This window comes from Herpailurus yagouaroundi, unplaced genomic scaffold (assembly GCF_014898765.1).
Source record: "Herpailurus yagouaroundi ecotype Mexico unplaced genomic scaffold, PumYag 141, whole genome shotgun sequence".
Lineage (NCBI taxonomy): Eukaryota > Metazoa > Chordata > Mammalia > Carnivora > Felidae > Herpailurus > Herpailurus yagouaroundi.
Genome location: NW_024412396.1, coordinates 66697561 through 66717316, shown reverse-complemented (window position 1 = coordinate 66717316; position 19756 = coordinate 66697561). Strand labels below are relative to the sequence as shown.

At 50.5% G+C, this 19756-nt stretch overlaps 1 protein-coding gene and 1 long non-coding RNA gene across 2 annotated transcripts; one reads left to right on the top strand and one right to left on the bottom strand.

The window, feature by feature from the left end:
* SERPINA4 (serpin family A member 4) lies at window positions 1-9900 on the bottom strand. Its single transcript, XM_040478154.1, has 5 exons — window positions 9820-9900; window positions 7119-7784; window positions 2305-2578; window positions 1304-1463; window positions 1-536 (listed from the first exon to the last, which is right to left on the bottom strand). Exons 1-5 carry the CDS (start codon window positions 9878-9880, stop codon window positions 336-338), a joined length of 1362 nt encoding a protein of 453 aa, XP_040334088.1. The 5' UTR covers window positions 9881-9900; the 3' UTR covers window positions 1-335.
* A 1788-nt stretch (window positions 9901-11688) lies between these two features.
* LOC121031330 (uncharacterized) lies at window positions 11689-13265 on the top strand. Its single transcript, XR_005790684.1, has 2 exons — window positions 11689-11770; window positions 12517-13265. It is a non-coding gene; the product is annotated as an uncharacterized LOC121031330 (long non-coding RNA).
* Window positions 13266-19756: the final 6491 nt, after the last annotated feature.

The following is a 19756-nucleotide window of genomic DNA, read 5'->3' as shown; positions in this document are numbered from 1 at the left end:
GGATGGAAAACAAGGATGCGTTTATTGAGTATCTACTACGTGCAAGGCACCAAACCAGGTTCCTCATAGACATCGTTTTGTTTAATCCCTTCAACCACCTGGCGGGGTGTCTCCCACTCTCCCGGGTGGTGCTTGAAGCAGTCAGGTGACCTGCCTGAGGTCACACCGTCCCGAGGAGCTAGGTGTCCGGGTCACATGTCGCTCTCCTTCGCCAACAGTTTCTGCCCCGAACTCTTGGGATCTTCTGAATCCCTTGCTCCAACACGGAGCTGCTCACACCAAGCCCCCCAGGCCACATCCTCCGGCTTGTAACCGAAGAGCCGGCCCTGGGAAGGCTATGGTTTCGTGGGGTTGACAACCTTGCCCAGAAAGAGGATGCTCTGGGTATCGGTGGAAAAGATCACCACAAGGAAGGGCCGGTTGAACCAGAGGACTCTGCGACTGCGACGGGCAGACAGAAAGGTGGCGAAGCTGCCAGTGGCCGCTGCAGCCTGGGTGCCAGCCTCGTCCACCTCCAGAATGGCTTTGTGGAAACTCTGGGAAGGAAATCACAAGTGTTTGCCTCCAAGAGAACATGAGCCAGGACTCAGGGAAGCCCGGAAGAACCAGAGATCGCTGAAGATCAGCACCGCAGTTCACTGCTAGCCAAGCCCCTTGTTGGGGCTATCACAGCAAGAATGTCTACACTGGGTGGGTTGTTGAGTTGGATGCCCTCTTATTTATGGAAATAATTATTTCTATCAGCAACTGAACACTTACTACGTGCCCTGGGGCACTTTTTAAATCTTTATAACCACCCTAAAAGGTTGATGCATTATGGCTGGTTGACAGATGAGGAACATAAATCCAGACACTAGATAGCCCTTGATTGCTGTAAGGGAAGGAACTGGAATTCAACTCTGCAACTCAAGGCTCTACCTTATAATGCACTTTTGTCTTCCTCACCGAAGTCCTAGGTCTCTTTCTCTCATCAAAGGAATCTCTGATACACACCCCCAGCCCAGCCTGGTCTGTTATCCTTTCTCTGTTTCTTTCACTTTGTCACTCTCCATTGTCGTGATCTATGGAGCCCACTTGGCCACGAGAGCTCCCTGAGGACAAGGATTGGGTGGACACCGTATCCCCAGAGCCAAGCACCATGCCAGCACGTGGTGGGTTGGTTCCTGGAAACCCGTGCCTGTGGATGGTTGAATGACTCTCAGCCTCTGGTGGCAGAGGGAACACCCATCACCTAGAAGCTTCCAAGGGGCAGACGTTCCCCACTGCGTCTCCAGGCATCAGTGACCACCGATGACTTACTTACCTTGGACACCTGCAGCTTTCGCTCTTCAGTGATGCCGGACAAGTCAGCCTGCTGTGAGAACACGTCCACAAAGCCCAACATGGGCAAAATCTGATCTAAATTATAGGAGCCAGAAATGGAGAACTTGGGGAAATGCAACTCGAGCTTCCTGTAATAGTACCTGGAGGAGATACGGGGTTAAAACTCTGGACTCAGAAACAAGCGAGGGACCCCAGTGCACTGTTCTCGCCTTGCCTGCACCCTCTAGCTGGCCTCACTCCATCTGATTTCTGCTGCCACAAACACCATTTGCTCAGTGCTCCCAGGGGCTTACAGCCAGGCTCCTTTGCTTCCAGGGCCTGCTGTCTGCAGGACCTCCTCCCTTGGGAGCTCGTCTTCAGCGGAGATTGTTTTCCATGGGCATGCCAGGTGCCCAGGGAGATGCAAGTCTCCATGTGTGGCATTTTGCCTTTGCCTGTGTTGGGGTCCTGTGGTTTTCACTTATTTGGGACCAGACGATTTCTTTGGCTAGAATTCCTCTCTCCCATGAGCTGTGCGAATTTTCCGTCCACATGTGGCCTTGGGTTGAGGCCTTTTTCTTATACGTGGATGGAAACTTTTCCCACTCGTAGCCCCAGAGTGATATAAAGCTTCCTGACTACTTCCTTGGATGGGCAGATGGAGTTTTCTTAAGTCCCTCTGTCCCAGTCATCTTGACCAGAGGTCTACGCATTCACTGCACAGGGACAGACCCTCAGAGAGCCAAGGTCACATCACCCAGGTCTTGTGCTATATGAGGGTTGCATCTAGAACCAGGACTCTTAACTCCTAGTCCGGTTCTCTTTTCACTGATAGGGGCAAAATCTTATCTCAGATGTAAGAGGAGAGTTCATTATTTGAGGAAACCCATGGAAAGTCTTAAAGCAAATAAGAATTCCTTTGTAATTTGGCAATCACCCCCGTTTTGGGCATTGGCTTCCATCAGAAGGGTCCATTGGAAAGGCAGTGCTGCAGAAGATTACCTCTTCTGAAGCAAGCTCATCCACCTTTTTAGTATCTCTGGAGTCAAGACTTCCTCCACCTGCTTCATTTTCCCTCGGTTAGGAAGGATGAAAAGGGCCATCGCGTTTCCTTTGTAATCCATCCGCAGGACTGAGCAGGGCAAGTATTTGTCATGAAGATACCAGTGGTCCTCTGTGTCCTGCAGCATCATAGGCACCTTGACTACTGTATTCTCATCAACGTAGAAGTCTTGGGGAGTGGTCAACGAGAGAACGAATGGTTTCTCCCACAGAGCTGAAGGGAAGAAGGGAAGAAGGTACAAAGCACCTGTGGACCAACAAGGCAACCGTCCAGCCAGAAAATGCCTCTTCAACAGTCGCGGAGACCCCACCTTACTGTTTCATCACGGTGTATCATTTAGACCATTCAAAGCCGGACCTGCCTGAGACACGGATCTCTCAGGGCTCATTTAGACTCTAAAATATGAGATACAAAGGGTATCAGCTAGGTTGTTTCCTGTCTTTGCCATTGAATTTACATGGTGGCGTTTAAATTTTTTTGCCAACCTGATGTTTATGTAATGGTAGCTCATTACTGCTTTGTAGTGCACTTTCTTGGTTAAAAATGAAGTTGAACAACCTTTTGCATGTTTACTGACCTGTTGACCATTTGTATGTTTACTGACCTGTTGACATAAAAAAAGTCCTATTTTTTTTTTTTTTGCATCAGTGCCAGATCATGTTTTTTTTTCCTGTATTTGTGGAGGACTGTTTCTTAGTGATTTGTAGGAGTTCTTTCTGAACATTAGTTGTGTATCAATTGTGTGAGTTGCAAATACTTTCTGTCCCTCTCTGCCTTGTCTTTTCACTCTCATGATGGTGGGTTGTGATGATTGAAAAAATTTTTTAAGTTTATTTATTGGTTTTTGAGAGAAAGACAGAGAGGGAGGGAGAGAGAGAGAGAGACTGGGGCAGAGAGACAGAGGAAAACAGAGAATCCCAAGCAGGCTCTGTGCTGTCAGTGCAGCGCCCGGCATGGGGATAGAACTCAAGAACCATGAGATCATGACCTGAACAAAAACCAAAAGTCAGATACTTGACTGAGCCATCCAGGCGCTTTGGTACTGAAATTCTTTAATGAAGTGAACATATGAGTCTTTTCCTTTGTGATTAGGTCTTTTGTTGTTTAGGACAACTTTCCCTCCATATGTATTATATACATATAACCTCCATATATATTATAGAGAGAGAATAGGTCTTATATTCTAGAAGCTTTAGCCTTTCCTTTTACAAAAAGCACTCTACTCCACTTGGAAGGAATACTTATGATTGATAGAAGGGAGGGGCCTAAACCCATCTGTTTCCCCCTGTGGGGACCTAGTTGTCACAGTGCCATTTTTTTGTAACCCACTTTCCCCAGTGCTCTATCACAGTGGTGAGGGGGGGAAGCCAACACTGACAAATATCAAATGCCCAGGTATCTATCCACGGGGCCATTTCTGGGCTCTATTCTGGCCTCACCCTTCTGTGGAATTGGTCTATTTGTACCACCAAGTCTAAATTAATACAGATTTATGATGAGTTGGGCTCTCTGGCAGCCAAGTTTTCCCATCGTAGCTATTCATGGCCTTTTGCTTTTCTCATATACATTTTAGACTCGGCTTGTTAACTGCCACCAAAAAAACACAAAAAACAAAAAAACGAAAAAACCAAGAAAACCTGTCAGGATTTTGTTTGGGATTACATTAAATATTTAGATTTATTCATGGGAGAATCCACATCTTTACCATATTGTCTTCCTTTCCATGACTATGATATATCGGTGTTTTTTATTTATTTTATTTTATTTTATTTATTTATTTTTTTAATTTTTTTTTCAACGTTTATTTATTTTTGGGACAGAGAGAGACAGAGCATGAACGGGGGAGGGGCAGAGAGAGAGGGAGACACAGAATCGGAAACAGGCTCCAGGCTCTGAGCCATCAGCCCAGAGCCTGACGCGGGGCTCGAACTCACGGACCGCGAGATCGTGACCTGGCTGAAGTCGGACGCTTAACCAACTGCGCCACCCAGGCGCCCCTATTTATTTTATTTTTTTAATGTTTACTTATTTTTGAGAGACAGAGAGCAAGTAGGGGAAGGGCAGAGAGAGAGAGAGAGAGAGAGAGAGAAAGAGACACAGAATCCAAAGTAAGTTCCAGGCTCTGAGCTGTCAGCCCAGAGCCTGACGTGGGGCTTGAATTCACAGACCGCGAGATCATGACCTGAGCCGACTGAACCACCCAGGCAGCCCAATGTATCAGTGTTTTTTAAAGTTGAAGTCTGCCTTAACATCTCTCAAGAGAATCTTAGCTACGGAGTACTTGTGCATCTTTTGTTTTCTTCTAGGTGCTTTTCGCTTTTGAAGATAAGCCACCATTTTTCCATTCTCTTACCATGTGACCTACAGCGAGGCCCGGGCTACATTCGTGTCCCCAAAGTGTAGGGCAGATGTGTCAGTGGGCAGGATGTCTCTATCTCCCTTCTGTGTCTGGAGAACCTCTCTTTCTCATGCCAACCAGCCTGAGCTAGGTTTCTTTCAGATGAGAGCACCCAAACCCTTCATTATCTGTGATCAGAGCTTTGGGTGGGTCGATGGTGTGTATTATACATTTAAATTATATTTCAAAGGGAATGGCATCAGTAGACTATTGTGCAGGCATTAGGTAAGATCTAAATAAAGTCTTCAATAGCATAAAACTACACACACACACACACACACACACACACGAACGCATGCAAAACCTGGTGAAATCTGAGTTAGTTCCATAGATTGCACCAATGTCAATTTCCTGGTTTTGTTACCGTACTACAAGTTATATAACATGTGATGTAGGATAACCTGCGTGGAGGGTGCATGAGATCTCTCTGTACTACTTTTGCACCGTCCTGTAAGTTTGTGGTTATTGCAGAATTAAAAAGGTTTTTAAAAACGTTTTCGATGGTAGGTGACACATTCCCTGTGTAAAATGCAAGTGATAACAAATCTGGCTGGATCGTTAGTCTGGCTGGGGCTGTTTCCCAGAATTTGCTCTCTGTAGAGTCTGGGTTCAAGGTGGTCACAAGCGTGAGATGGGGAGGTAGACGTGAGGCAGGCACCACACTCTGAAGATCTTCGCAGGAAGATGGAATGATGGGCAGACCTAGAGGAGCCCTGTGTGCCCCGGCTCGTCCATACCATCCTCCAGGTTCATCGTCCAACAGTAGCCCTCCTGACCAACGGTGTCCCCAAGCCACCACCAGGTGCCCAGCCTGGGCCTCTCCACAAGTTCCCCTTACACAGACCCACTGGGGTGGCCGAAAGCACCTGGAGTATAGTATAGATTCCCGATAAGCTCCAAAATTGCACCTGCCCCCAGGACTTCATTCTGCCCCTCCCACCCTTGCTTCCTCCAGACCTTCACGTCCCCCCAGTTATGCAAGGTCCAACTCCTATAGCAACCTCCTTTCCCTTACCACTTATGATGGCTTTGCTTCCCTGATGGAACACTGATGGTACACACAGCATGAAGCTGTCCTCACGCTGTGATTTCAACGGTTAACATATGTGTGTGAGTGGACGACTGGAATGAATTCAGTGAAACCGTTAACATTTTGGGTTGTCTCAGTGTGGTAGGATTAGGGGAAATTTCTTTTTTCTTTTTAAGTTTATTTATTTTGAGAGAGAGAGCAGGGGGGAATGAGCAGGGAAAGGGCAGAGACAGAAGGGGAGAGAGAGGATCCCAAGCAGGCTCCACACTGTCAGCGCAGAGCCCCACACGGGGCTCGAGCTCACGAACCCTGAGATCATGACCTGAGTGGAAACCAAGAGTCAGATGCTTAAACGACTGAGCCACCCAGGTGGCCCCTGGGCAATTTCTATTTCCTTTTATACCCTTATGTGTTTTTAAGGATCTTCAAAATGAGTATAATCATTAGATTAATTACAATTACTCTAATTATTTATTGACTATATATAATGGTCAGGGGTCGCCAAACTTTTTTTTGCAAAGGGCCAGAAAGAAAGCAAATATTTTAGGCTCTGTAGCAACTGCTTATCTCTGTGGCTGTGTGAAAACAGCCCAGGGACAATGCACAAATGAGTGGGCATGGCTGTGTGCCAATAAAACTTTATTAACAAACACAGGAAGCCCATCAGATGTGGCTGGGGACTGTAATTTGCCTATCTCTTTAGGCCGTCTTCTAAGGAGGACACAAATATGTGCCATGATTTGATCCTCAAAACAGAACTTCGGGGGTGCCTGGGTGGCTCAGTCGGTTAACTGACTTCAGCTCAGGTCACGATCTCATGATTTCATGAGTTTGAGCCCTGCCAACGGGCTCTGGGCTGACATCTCGGAGCCTGGAGCCTGCTTCGGATTCTGTGTCTCCCTCTCTCTCTGCCTCTGCCCCACTCCTTCTCTGTCTCTGTCTCTCAAAATTAAATAAGCATTAAAAAAATAAAACCAGAACTTTGAAGGAGGTATTCTTCAGCAACCACCTCCCTGTTTACACTGTTGATAAGTGGCAGTCCTTCGTCGTGAATCCAGAAGTTCAACTTGTACATTTCATACATTACCATTACTAAAAAAAATAAATAAATAAGAAAACGTATCTAAAGATAGGAGGGTATGGAAACCTCTAAACTACATGATCTTAAATATCTGATGCTCTCACATGAATCTTCTAAGGGTTGCTTGGCCCTATCTGGCCCCATCCATCCACTTTCTCTTTTTTTTTTTTTTTTAAACATTTAATCCATCTGTAAATCAGGGGGAGAGGGGAGATACAGGACCCACCGATGAACTGACTCTTACCTTTGAAGTAAATGTAATTCACCAGCACCATCGCGATGTCTGTGCTCAGGTCGCTGACCAAATCCACAATCTTCCCTTGAGTTTCCTCCTTGACATGGTCATTGATCAGCTGGGTGGTACCCACAGAGTCGTGGAAGTTGGTGAGGAATAATTTGGAGTCATAGAAGGCCACACTGTCATTTAGAAATCCCGGAAGGATGGGCAGCTCCTGGCTCAGGAACAGGGCGCTGCCCGTGTGCATCTCCAACCTGTCTCCTGGGAGGCGGAGGGCGTGCAGGAGGTGCCGGAAGCCCTGGTGGATGTCCGACTCAGACACCTCTGTGAGGTTGAAGCCCAGACCCTCGAGGATCTGGGTCTGGCTGTGTGAGCGGGCGCCCAGGGACAGCATGGCATAGGAGGCAGAGATGCTCAGCGGGGAAAAGAAGATGTTGCTCCCAGGGCTCTGGGAAGCCATCAGGTGGTAGAAGCGGAGAGCAAAGACTGTATTTCCTGGGGCAATCTTGAGGCTGGGGGAGCCCTCACCTGTGCTTGGAGCTTCTGGATGGGGGCTGCCCGTGTGACCCTGGCTGTTGTGTTCAGGGAGGAGCTGGCTGTGAGATGCGATCAGCAGTCCAGCCAGAAGGAGGAGCAGGTGGCTGGCAAGATGCATCTTCTGCGCTGTCAGGGATATAGGAGGAAAGAGAGTGCCCAGGCAATGCCCCAGCAGAAGCCCCAGCCCTACTGAGAAGTCGGGGAAGGGCAGGGCCCCCGGGTGACAAGTGATAGGGTCAAGTCCAGCAGATGGGCCTATGGCAGCCTAGCAAGCACCCAGCCCCTTCCCAGTATGTGGTGAAGATGATATTCTGTGGGTTAACCAAGCACGTTCCTTGTGCCCACCGCCTCCTGGCACTTCCTGTCCCGGTGAGCTTTGCAAAGGACTGGCCTCCATTCTTATCGCCGAGACTCGCCAAATGACTGAATGAGGTCATTTATCTAACTGGTAAATATCTGAGCTAGAGCATGAGGCTCCAGACTCAGCCCGGGGCTCCTTTTGCCATTTGAGCTAATTTCCTCAGCCCAGTGACCCACTGCACCGAGGATGCGAAGCGCCAAAGCGTTAGCCTCAACTCCACAAACATCCATGGTGTGCTTTACGGTTTGCAAAATCACTTTAATGCCATTTTGTCTGACCCTCTTACCCAGGTAGAGGTCAGTAGAACTGGCATTCTTATCTTCACTCCAGACAGATAAGATCACTGATGTTCAAAAAACTGATTCGCCTGGGGTGCCTGGATGGCTCAGTCGGTTATGCGTCTGACTGTTGATATGGGCTCAGGTCATGATCTCATGGGTGTGAGATCGAGTCTCGAGTCGGGCTCTGCACTGAGCGTGGAGCCTGTTTAAAATTATGTCTCCCTCCCCAGCTCTCTCTCTCTCTCTCTCTCTGTCCCTCAAAAAACAAAACAAAAAGAAACACAAAACAAAAACAAACAAAAAACACACAAAAACAAAACAAAACAAACAAAAAAAAATGCAAAAAAAACAAACAAAAATAAAAAAACAAAAACCAAAAACCAAAGCAAAACAAAACAAAAAAACCTGAATTGCCCGAAGTTCTGGGAAAAGGATTGGTCTCTTCTCCTAATCAACTTAACCTACCCAAACAAGGGTGCTCGATTTTCTCCACTAAATCTGCTCGGCCACGTCGGGTAGCCTCACCGTTATTACCTGGTTCTCAGCCCCGAATCCAGTTGCCAGCCCTAACCTGGGTCTGGCCTTCCAAGACCGCACCCCCAACCATTCAATCTTTCCGCATACCCGGCAGCCTCTTCCCTCAACCTCCTAGTCTCCCCACTGCTACGATCCTCACTCAGACCTCCAGCACCGCTCACTCAGACCAGGGGCCAGACTGCGGGCCATGTTGCAGCTCCCCAACTTGGCTGTGCCAGCTGGAAAGCAGCCACCCGCACACCCACAAGGCAGCCTAGTGTGGGGCTGGGTTCCGGTGGAGCTTTATTCATGGACGGTGAAATGTGAATTTCATATATTTTACATGCGTCACAAAATATCGTCCTCCTTTTGATTTTTTTTCAACCATCGACAGATTTTATATTTATATTTATATTGTATCTTGATATTATACCTTGCATTCCTAGCTCAGGAGCAATGCAAAAACAGGCAGGGGGCCAGACTTGACCCACAGGGCCTCATTCTCGGAGCCCTGACCTAGACCGTTGTGGCTTTCCAACTGGTCTTTCTACCCTGATTTCCACCCAGAAGTTGCGGTGGTCACTTAAAACATACAGTGGGTCGCTTCACTCATCTACCTAACACCCGTCCCCATAGCATGCCCTCCTACCAAGCTCTAACACCTTCTCCTATCCTAACCTTGAGACTCGTACTTCTCTCTGGCTTTGCAGTGAGTTACCCAGAATTTCCCTCTGGCAGGAACTCTCCAAAAGCACCTGCGTCGGGAGCCAGGAGACCCGCCTCGCGGGAGGCTGTTTCTGGCCCTCAGCCCTAGTTTCCCCACCGGTATAATGAGGAGGGTCGTGTAGTGAGGTGTGGGGGTCGTTCCAGCCCTAGGGTGTGTCACTTCTAGGTCTCTCCCTGTCTCAGCACCAGAAGCCTTATGTCCCAGAGCCCCCAGTCCTGGGCAGACTAGAATGGTTGGTCACCCTCCCTTCTGAGTCTCAGAGGCAGCCCTCAGCGAGTTACTCACGGTCGGTCCTGGTGTGGCCCCCCGGGCGGCTATCTGAGAACCAGAGGAAGCCCAGGAACATTGGCAAAATCCCTCGGCGCCCCCGGCACCACCTACCACCTTCCCGATTAGGTAATTATTAATGAACAGGTCCGTGGGTGCAGTGTGGAGTCTCAACACAGGGAATCTTCACTGAAAGTTGGCCCATCCCCTCCCAAGAGAACCCCCTTCGCTCCGGGCGGGGGGCGGAGGTAGCTCCAACAGAATTTAGCCCTTGCTGTTTGCATCATGCACCAAGGTTTGCTTGGCACATGCTAAGGCCCCGGGGTCCCCTTGGTGGATGTGGTTTTTCACAGGGCCCCTCACTGGCCATGTGAACTTAAGCACATCTATTCCCTTCTCTGGGTTTGTCATGTTCCCCCATCCGCCCCCCCCCCCACCTCCTGCAAAATGAAGAAGTCGGCCAGACCAGGGGCAGCAGACCCCAGTGCCTTCACGAACTTGATAAGGCTGCTTTCAGGGTGATGTGATGTGAGACTGGAGAGAGTTAGATCTCTGCAACCATGATCTGGGTCCTGCCCCGGACCCCCAGTATACAATCCTGGACTATGCGATTGCTGAGGAACCTCCCAGCTTTAAAGCTACAGGGTTCTGTGATGGAACCCTCCGAGATGCCTTTAAGGAGAGTGCAGCCCAGGGGCAAGGGTGGCATGGGGTGGGAGCAAACCCCTCCTTGGGCCAGGACTCCAATTGCACATTTTTCTTTTTCGTTAGGGATCTCGAAGCTGCTTTATTTCCAGCAAGCAGTGAGCCTCAACACCCTTGGACCATTTTGGGTCAATTGAATGTGTAAAGGACGTGTGGCTGTTTCTTAAGCCCACTGGGGAAGGAAGCAATATGGCCACTGATATTCTGAATGGGGTGCCCTTGACATTCAGGCTTCCTCCAGGAAACTTTTCTGAATGTGTCCAGGTTCTCGGGGGCTTTAACTTGAGTGGAATATATGCCATTGAGTAACAAGATGGGGCTGGGAGTCCTGATCTGGGCAGACCACAGAGGGGTAGAGTGGGTTCACGCACAGGCTTGGACCCAGCTGCCCTGAGGTTCAGGGGCATGTCCAAGTTCACACGACAGAAGTGCGTCAACACCAGGGCAACAGAGGAACTTGCCGTGCCGATAAAGTTCACTTGCTTCCTCCTCTCTCACCACACACGTGCACGCGCCCCCCGAGGGACTATCCTTATCCCATTTTGCAGATAAGGAAATGAAAGCCCAGAGAAGTTGCTAGCTCAGATTCCAGAGTTAGACTGAAGCCCGCGTTCTTCCTCTGTTTGGACAAGCCTGCCTTGCTTCTAGAATAGCCAGTCCAGTTTTGCTCTCCACTGAGACGCACGGGCTAGAACACGTGCGCGCAGTAGGTGCTCCATCGAGGCTCGCTGAGTCAAATGAAGGGAGGAAAGATGGTTGTCGGTTCATGAGGGTGAAAATAAATGATTCCCTTTCCAGAGTCAACCGTTTGGGTCTTGCTTCCTTAGCCTGGTTTCTGCACTGAGTTAGAGCCCCAAGCGGTGGATTACAGCTGGAGGGACAGGTGGCCTGACCCCGCTGGGAGCGCGTGGAGACTGCCCTTTGGTTCCTGGACCTGCCCCTGCCCCCGGCTCTGAAGTCAGACAGGCGGCTGTTGCCGCTGAGCTGGTTAACCCTGGATAAGTCGCTCCACCTCTCTGGAGCTTGCTTTCCTCGCCTGTCAAAGGAGGAGCCATCGCTGAGTGGAAAGGCAGACGTGAGGGGACCCACATCATCGATGTGCTGCACATCAGTCGGGCTCAACAGAGCTCCCTTCTTCCCTGCCCGCTTCTTGCAGTGGGGACAAAAGCAGGGACTGTGGGGGCTCAGTCCCGGCCCCACCGCCCGCTTCTCATCTGTAAGCTGAGGGCAATAATCGTTCCAGATCTCGCGGTTGTCACGAGAAGTCAGTAAATTCATGTCTGCAAAGTGTTTAGAGTAAGTTTTGGCGATAGTAAGGGCAACGTAAGTGTGAGTGATTCATTTATCCCTAAATGTGCAAATATGGCTAAATCAGTCTTTTTTTATATAAATTAAAAAATTTTAATGTTTATTTTTGAGACAGAGACAGACAGAGTGTGAGAGGGGGAGGGGCAGAGAGAGAGGGAGACACAGAATCCGAGGCAGGTTCCAGGCTCCGGGCTGTCAGCACAGAGCCCGACGCGGGGCTCGAACTCATGAACTGTGAAATCGTGACCTGAGCCAAAGTTGAATGCTTAACTGACCGAGCCACCCAGGTGCCCCAATGTTTCTTTCTTTTTTTTTTTTTTAATGTTTATTTATTTTTGAGACAGAGAGAGACAGAGCATGAACAGGGGAGGGGCAGAGAGAGAGGGAGACACAGCATCGGAAACAGGCTCCAGGCTCCGAGCTGTCAGCACAGAGCCTGATGCGGGGCTCGAACTCACAAGCCTAGAGATCATGACCTGAGCCGAGGTCAGAAGCTTAACCCACTGGGCCACCCAGGCGCCCCCGCTACATCAGTCTTTTAAAACATTTTTTGCATTGTGGTCCTGACAGAGTATCTGGAGAAAGCCTTGGACTCTCCCTAAACTATGCACATGCTTGCAAATTTTACAATTTAGGGAGTTTCTTGAATTGCTCATAGTCCTTGTGGTCCCTGTGTGCCAGGGTTGCTGTTTTCTCCCACAGAAAACATCCTGCGTCAGGGAAAGGTGGAAAGGACCTTCAGATCCTTAAAGGAGTCACCCCCGAGGGCACGGAGGATGGGGACGGAGGTCGGCAACCCTGGCGGCAGACTGGGCTTGGCCACAAGCTCAGAGTTCGCTCCCGCCCAGTATCTGACTGCTTGCTGTCCTTAGGCCTCTGGGTGGGCTTACGGAGTGTGAGAACCTTGCACGTCATACCCTGGAATGCCAGGAGTTTCACATTAACCATCTGTGGGGTCCCAAAGAGCAACAGATCGTGTCACAGTGAGATTTGTATCTCTGTATCACAACAAGACTGGCTTAGAGAAGATGCCTCGTGGAAGTGTATGAACAAACAAACGAATGAATGAATGGACAGCCATAGGGGCAGGGGTGAGGCGGTCGAGGGGAGGCTACTTTCCCAGCATCTTGAGCAGCAGCCTGAGCTGTACATGATCATGAGGCTCACTCCCTGGGGACCTTCCCTCTGTCACTTTGCAGCTTGAGACCCAGTCCTCTGCGGATGTCCTGGTTTCCCAATGCAGCACGGGTGTGGACAGCTGAAGCTGTCCTTGCCTCCTAACCACCCCCAGCCCCTTTCGCATTCTCTGGACTCGAGGGGAAGCCAGGATATTGTCCTTCAAAAGGCTGTCATCGTTTTTAAGTTGATTGTCAATGTAATATGGAGGCTATGAAAAATCTGGGAACGTACAAAGTCTAAAGAAGAAAATAAAATCATTGGTAAGCCTGTCATTCAGCTATAGCTAGATTGAATTTATGTATTTCCAGTCTTTAAAAAAAAAAAAATGGGTACAGGCACACACAAAATACCAACAATGAGGCCCTTCCAGTCTTGGTTTTGACAGAAGCGCAAAGACAATGAATGTTACAGTCCAGAGGACCCCCTGCCTTGCAAAAATTTCACAAAAAAGGTGGCTGAGCACTGGTCTCTTGACTCTTAAATGCTTTCCTGGCAAGAAGGAGGATTTAGAAGTAGGGAGAAGGTGGAGAATTACAGAGAGAAGGGAGGGGAGCGGGGGGACGGCCTCCCCTGGGACCCTGTCGAGAATGACAGGCTCGTGGTCCCAGGGCCAGCATGGTTACATTCTGGTGAGGGCCCCCCTCCTGATTCACAGCTGGTGCCTCTTGGCCCTGCCCTCACATGATGAAGGGCAACAGATTTCTCTGAAGCCTCATTTTTTAAAAAATGTTTATTTATGGGGCGCCTGGGTGGCTCGGTGGGTTAAGCGTCCGACTTCGGCTCAGGTCAGGATCTCACGGTCTGTGAGTTCGAGCCCCGCGTCGGGCTCCGTGCTGACGGCTCGGAGCCTGGAGCCTGTTTCCGATTCTGTGTCTCCCTCTCTCTCTGCCCCTCCCCTGTTCATGCTCTGTCTCTCTCTGTCTCAAAAATAAATAAACGTTAAAAAAAATTTTAAATGTTTATTTATTTCTGAGAGAGAGAGTGAGACAAAGCGTGAGCGGGGGAGGGCCAGAGAGAGGGAGACACAGAATCGGAAGCAGGCTCCAGGCTCTGAGCCATCAGCCCAGAGCCCGACGCGGGGCTCGAACTCACAGACCGCGAGATCATGACCTGAGCCAAAGTCAGACACCCAACTGACTGAGCCACCCAGGCGCCCCTCTGAAACCTCACTTTTAAGCACACTGATCCCATTCGTAAGGGTGCCACCCTCCTGACCTAATCACCTCCCAAAGATCTCACCTCCTAAGACCATTGTCTTTGGGAGCTAAGATTTCAACCCGTGAATTTGGGTGGGTGGGGTGGGGGGGAGTCACAAACATTCAGACCACAGAAAGGACCTTTAAGGGGGGCACTCATAAAACACAATGCATACCCCTGTTGTTAGGGGGCCCCGGTGGATGGACACCTGCTGCCTGTCTGGAAAATGTGGAAGGTGCAGGCGGGCTGCCCAGACTCCCTGCGGACTCACCGCATCTATTTCCCTGTCCCCCTCTGACCCACCACCTTGTGCCTGGCTTTGAGATATGTGGGTACACATGCATGGGGGTCACGTATTGTAGGGTAACAAACCACCCCAGATGTAGAGCAGCAGTCGCTGAAACCACAGCATCTCATGTCCCCCAAAGAGACTCTGGGCTCTTTGGAAACCGGGACAGGATTTTATTGATTTTTCCCTCTGCGTCTGTCGCCTTCCCTCTAATGTTCAATGCTCAGCCCAGGGAGCATCCCTGGGAAGAGCATCCCTCTTCCTAGGGATCCCACGAAGTGCGCTTTCTCCCATCAATTGGGAGATCGAGTGGAGGCCAGGAGAGATCAAGTATCTCGCTTAGGGTCACGCAGCTAGTACATGGGAGACCTGGGGTTTGAACCTGGGGATATCTGGTTCCAAAGCCCAAGACCGTAGCCTCCACTTTCTTTCTTTTTTTTAAATGTAAATTAATATTTATTTATTTATTTTAGAGAGAGAGTGTGTGTGTGTGTGAACAGGGGAGGGGCAGAGAGATAGGAAGAGAGAGAATCACAAGCAGGTTCCGTGTTCAACGCAGAGCCCAACGCGGGGCTCCATCTCATGATCCTGAGATCGTGACCCGAACTGATATCAAAAGTCGGATGCTTAACCGACTGAGCCACCCAGGAGCCCCCGCACCTTCCACTCTGGCCTCTATTAGAAACGGGATGGTTTAATCTCAGCCCACAACACCCCCCCACTTTCCCCTCCAAAGGAACAGGGCTTTCTTTAACCAGGGGATGCTGGGAGTGAGAGCCTCTGAGGGTGAGATTGTGTGCGAACCTGGCCCTGCTACTTCCTGAAGCCACACTCAAGGTCACAGGCAGGATGGAGACAGCTGCCCACATAGGCCGCTGGGAAACTGACCGATTCGCTGCTTTTTGCCCAAGACCAACATTGCTCAAAATACGGGTTCGGGTCCTCCATGAGCGGGTGCTTGTTAAAAGCGAAGAACCACAGGCTTTCCCTCAAGTTTCCTGAATCAGAGTCATGGGGCTGGCATAGGGTGGGTGGAGGAATTGCGTTTTAAGGCGCTCCCCCAAGAAGTCTTGCAAAAAATCACCCTCTGCCCGGAAGCAAGGGCTTTGCGAGGCCCGGTTCCCGCAGTTTGCCGTTCGACCACCAGAGGGCGCGCCACCACTTCTTAATCGCAGTGGCGTCTCCAGGGTCAGGCATTTCTGTAACTCTCTACTCCGGGGCTTCGGGTGACAAAGGGGAGGTTTGTGTTTAAGACAGTACAGCGGACCCTCCGCTGTCACGAAAGAGCTTTAAAGCTAGCTCATCCAGCCAAACACTTCCTCTTGCAGAAAGGGATGCAACTTGCCCAAAGCAAGTAAATGACAGAACTGGGCTCAGAAAACAAGGCACACCTCTGCGCCCACCACCCCAGGCTCCCTTCCCCTCCGAGCTCAGGCTTGCTCTGGGCTGGAAGAGAAACAGAAACACCTACGGGTCCTTGCATTCATCCATCCATTCACTTGCTGAGTCGTTCCAGCTATTTACTGAGCTCCATCGTTAGGAGCAACATCACTCTGTCCTCCTTTGAGGGGGCTGTAGCCACCCCACAATATGGGGTTCCGAAGGGGAAGTTCAGGAGTTAGTATTGACCGTATGGGGATTTGCTCTCGCCAGGGGCAGCGAGGGGAGGTTAGGAGGGGTTTCCTGAGGAACGGACACTTGGGCCAAGAGCGGATGAGGAGGTGCCAAGTGAAAGCAGGGGGGTGCCGTGCGGAACACGGTTCCAGAAAGGGGAACAGCATGTGCGATGTCTTGCAGAAGAAGGGAGCGTGGAATGAGGACAGACGCATAGATGCCGGTGTGCCCGGGGGGGTCAGGACATGAAAGGCAGGCTGGTGGGAAAGGACAGGGACGGGTAGGAATCGGGGACTCACAGGTGCATAAAATACAACCTCGATCCCAGGATCCAGGAGACAAGGTCTGACCAGGAGCAGGCACTAACAGGAGACGGCCCCGGGCAAGGTCACAAGCCACAGAGCAAGGGATTGGGAGGGGGACACGGGGTGGGGGGGCAGCTTCATGGAGGAGATGACATTTGGGTGGATCCCCCTTTGGTTTGATTTAAGGGCTTTTGGCTCCTTGCTCTGACTTCACAGTGCGCAGCTGTCATCCTAGCCATGAGGATTTTCTGTCTGATCCTGAGCAGATTATTCCAGAAGGTAGAAATCATTCTGAACGGAGAGGGAAAGGAAGGCATGAGGGTTTCTTGTTTTCAGGGGCCAGCTGGGTCCTCCAAACTCTGTCTGTCTCCCCACCATGGCTCCAGCCCCCCAGGCTCTTCTACAAGCACCGTTCTCTACAGCTCGGAGCAAAGTTTAGGCTTTGAGGCACCTGCCCATGAACCTCTTCGTCCCTCAGCTCAGAGATCTCTGGATCTCAGCACTTCAGGGCCGAGGAAATGGGGAAGTGAGAAGGAATGGGTTTTATAAATGATTGGGCAGATGTGGAGGATTGACAGCAGGCTCTTGTAATAGAGCCTGACTCCATTTTTTTGTGACTTCTACAATATTATTATTATTATTATTATTATTTTGCCGTAGCCTGATATCCATAGGGTTTTTTTTCTCCTTTTTATTTATATTCAAGTTAGTTAACATACTGTGCAGTCTTGCCCTCAGGAATAGAACCCAGTGATTCATCTCTTACATGTAACACCCAGTGCTCGTCCCCAAAAGTGCCCTCCTTAATGCCCCTCGTGCATTTAGCCCATCCCCCTGCCCACTCCCACCTCCAGCAACCCTGATGTTTGGCTGCTGGTGGCCATTAAGCCTCACCCCGCCCTCGCCCCTCTGCCCCCTTCCGGGCGAGTTGATGAAAAAGCCCATTGGTTTGCCTGGGAACCCTCACCCAGCTCACCCACCAACCACCGTCAAAACCCCAAGCCCAGCCTTCAGTCTTGCTTTCTCAAGCCACTTCTGGACCATCTTGGGAGCCTGCTCACCCCAGAAAGTCTCATTGTGTGAGTGGTAACCTTTCCATGCCCCCTGTGTGTACGTGTCGTGTCATCATTCAACGTCCATACCAAATTTTAGTTGGGGGAGGTGTGTTAGGGGCCGAACCGTGTGTCCCCCACCCTGTCACATGTTGAAGGCCCAACTCCCCCTCCAGTGCCCAGAATGTAACTTTTTGAGACAGCATCTTAAAAGAGCTAATTAAGTTAATATGAGGTCATTAGGACGGGCCCTAATCCAATGCGAGTGGTGTCCCTATAAGAAGAGGAGATCAGAACACGGACGTGCTCAGGGGGAGAACGCGGTGTGAACATACAGCAAGAAGACGGCCATCTACAAGCCAAGGGGAGGGATCTTGAGTAACCGTGTTCCTCACGGCCCTCAGAAAGAACCGACACCGTTGACCCCGGGGCTTGGACTTTCAGCCCACAGAGCAGTGAGACAATGAATACCTGTTGTTTAAGCCCCCAGATCTGTGGTGCTCTGTGACGGCAGCCGAAGCTGGCTAGGACAGAGTCTATCCCTCCTCTGGTTCTCAACAACCCCCTTCTCTAGGGTTTTCCCCCAACACACGGGAAGGTCCTCGGTGCCTCTGCCCCTCAGGCTGAGACCGATAACGTAACTGAGCGAAAGGCAACAAGTCCCTCCTTTGGTCTGGTTGTTCCACATGATGTTGGATTCCATGAGGTTCTCTGACAGCCTTACAATCCTTTGTTTATGAAACCCAAAGTGTCCTAAGTCCCTTGGCAACCAACAGGGGTGTAACTAGCACAGTTATTAACACACTTTACAAATAAAGAGATGATATTCTCTTAAGTTGGGCTGACATTCTCTGTCAATTTTGTCCTTAGCGTAAGTGTGTTCAATAAGCCCATCCTTTATTGCTTAGCCATCATCTGGCTCATGCGCCGTGTGAATAATCACACTCATCAAGGTAGTAGCCTAGGGTGGGGCGCTACCCCATGTGCCTGGAGCATAACAATCTGGGTTCTTCAAGCAGGGCCTGCGACGGGACCAGTCCCTGTGGTGAATTCAATATGGCGTCAAAGTCTTTCCTGGTCCTCCCATCCGGAAGTGGAGGCTGCCTCTCCTCCTGAGTGAGGGATTCCCTTGTGACTTGTCTTAACATGGAGGCAAAAGTGGTGCTGTGTAAACTCCCGAGGGCGAGCCTTGACACTGGCAGCTTCTGCTTTCACATGCTAGAACGTTCCTTCTTGGAAACCAGCTACCATGTGAGACTCCCTGGGACCACCATGTTGTCAGGAAGCCCAAGCCAACCAGTGGAGAGAGAGGTCCTAGGACGGAGGCTCCAGACATGCAGATATCCCTTCCAGCCCAGCCCAGACAGGGTCTGAGGGCATCCAAGTGAATGGCCCCGACCAGCACCACATAGAGCAGAAGACCCCCGCTGGCTGACCGCTGCCCGAACTCCCAGCCCGCTGAACCCGGCGCAGATCCAGTGATCATTGTGTTCAGCCACTGAGATTTTGGGGTCATTGGTGACGTGGTCAGTGGATGTTCCAAACAGTCCCAGACTTAAGAGTTTTCTTTTATTATTTATTATTTATTTATTTATTATTTATTAAGTGTATGTATTTATTTTGAGAGAGAGACAGAGCCAGCAGGGGAGCGGCAGAGAGGGAGAGGGAGAGAGAGAATCCCACGCAGGCTCCACACTGTCAGCGCAGAGCCCGACGCGGGGCTCGAACTCACGAACCGTGAGATCATGACCCGAGCCGAAGCCAAGAGTCAGATGCCTAACCGACCGAGCCACCCAGGCGCCCTCTACTCACTAGGTTCCAGTAGCACGTCAGGTGTGACCACCCAAAATGTCTCCAGACATGGCCACGTGTCCCCGGGGAGGCAGAATTGTCCCCGTTTGGGACATGCTGGCGTAGAGGAGCAGTTTTTCCCCTCAGGACCCTTCTCGCCTTGGTTTCTGGCCTAACATGTGACTCTTCTACAAAGCACACATGCAAGTCTTAACCTTCTCTCTTGTCCAGCCGTTTCCCCAGGCGGAGCCTCTGGGCACCCATCTTCCAGATGTGTTTGCATCGCTGCTGGGAGGGTTGCCAGCAGGTGGCACAGAAACGCATCCGAGCCCTTCAGGGACCTGGAGTCGTTCCGTGTGTCCTGCCTACACTCTGAGAACCAGATAATGTTGGGGCCGAGAGGCGCTTCAGTGCCCTGGTTCTCAATCTGGGGGTGAGCGCGCCCCCTAGGGGACATCGGGCAGTGTCTTTGAGACGCACGGGGTGGTCACAGATGGGGGGATTGGGCGCCACGG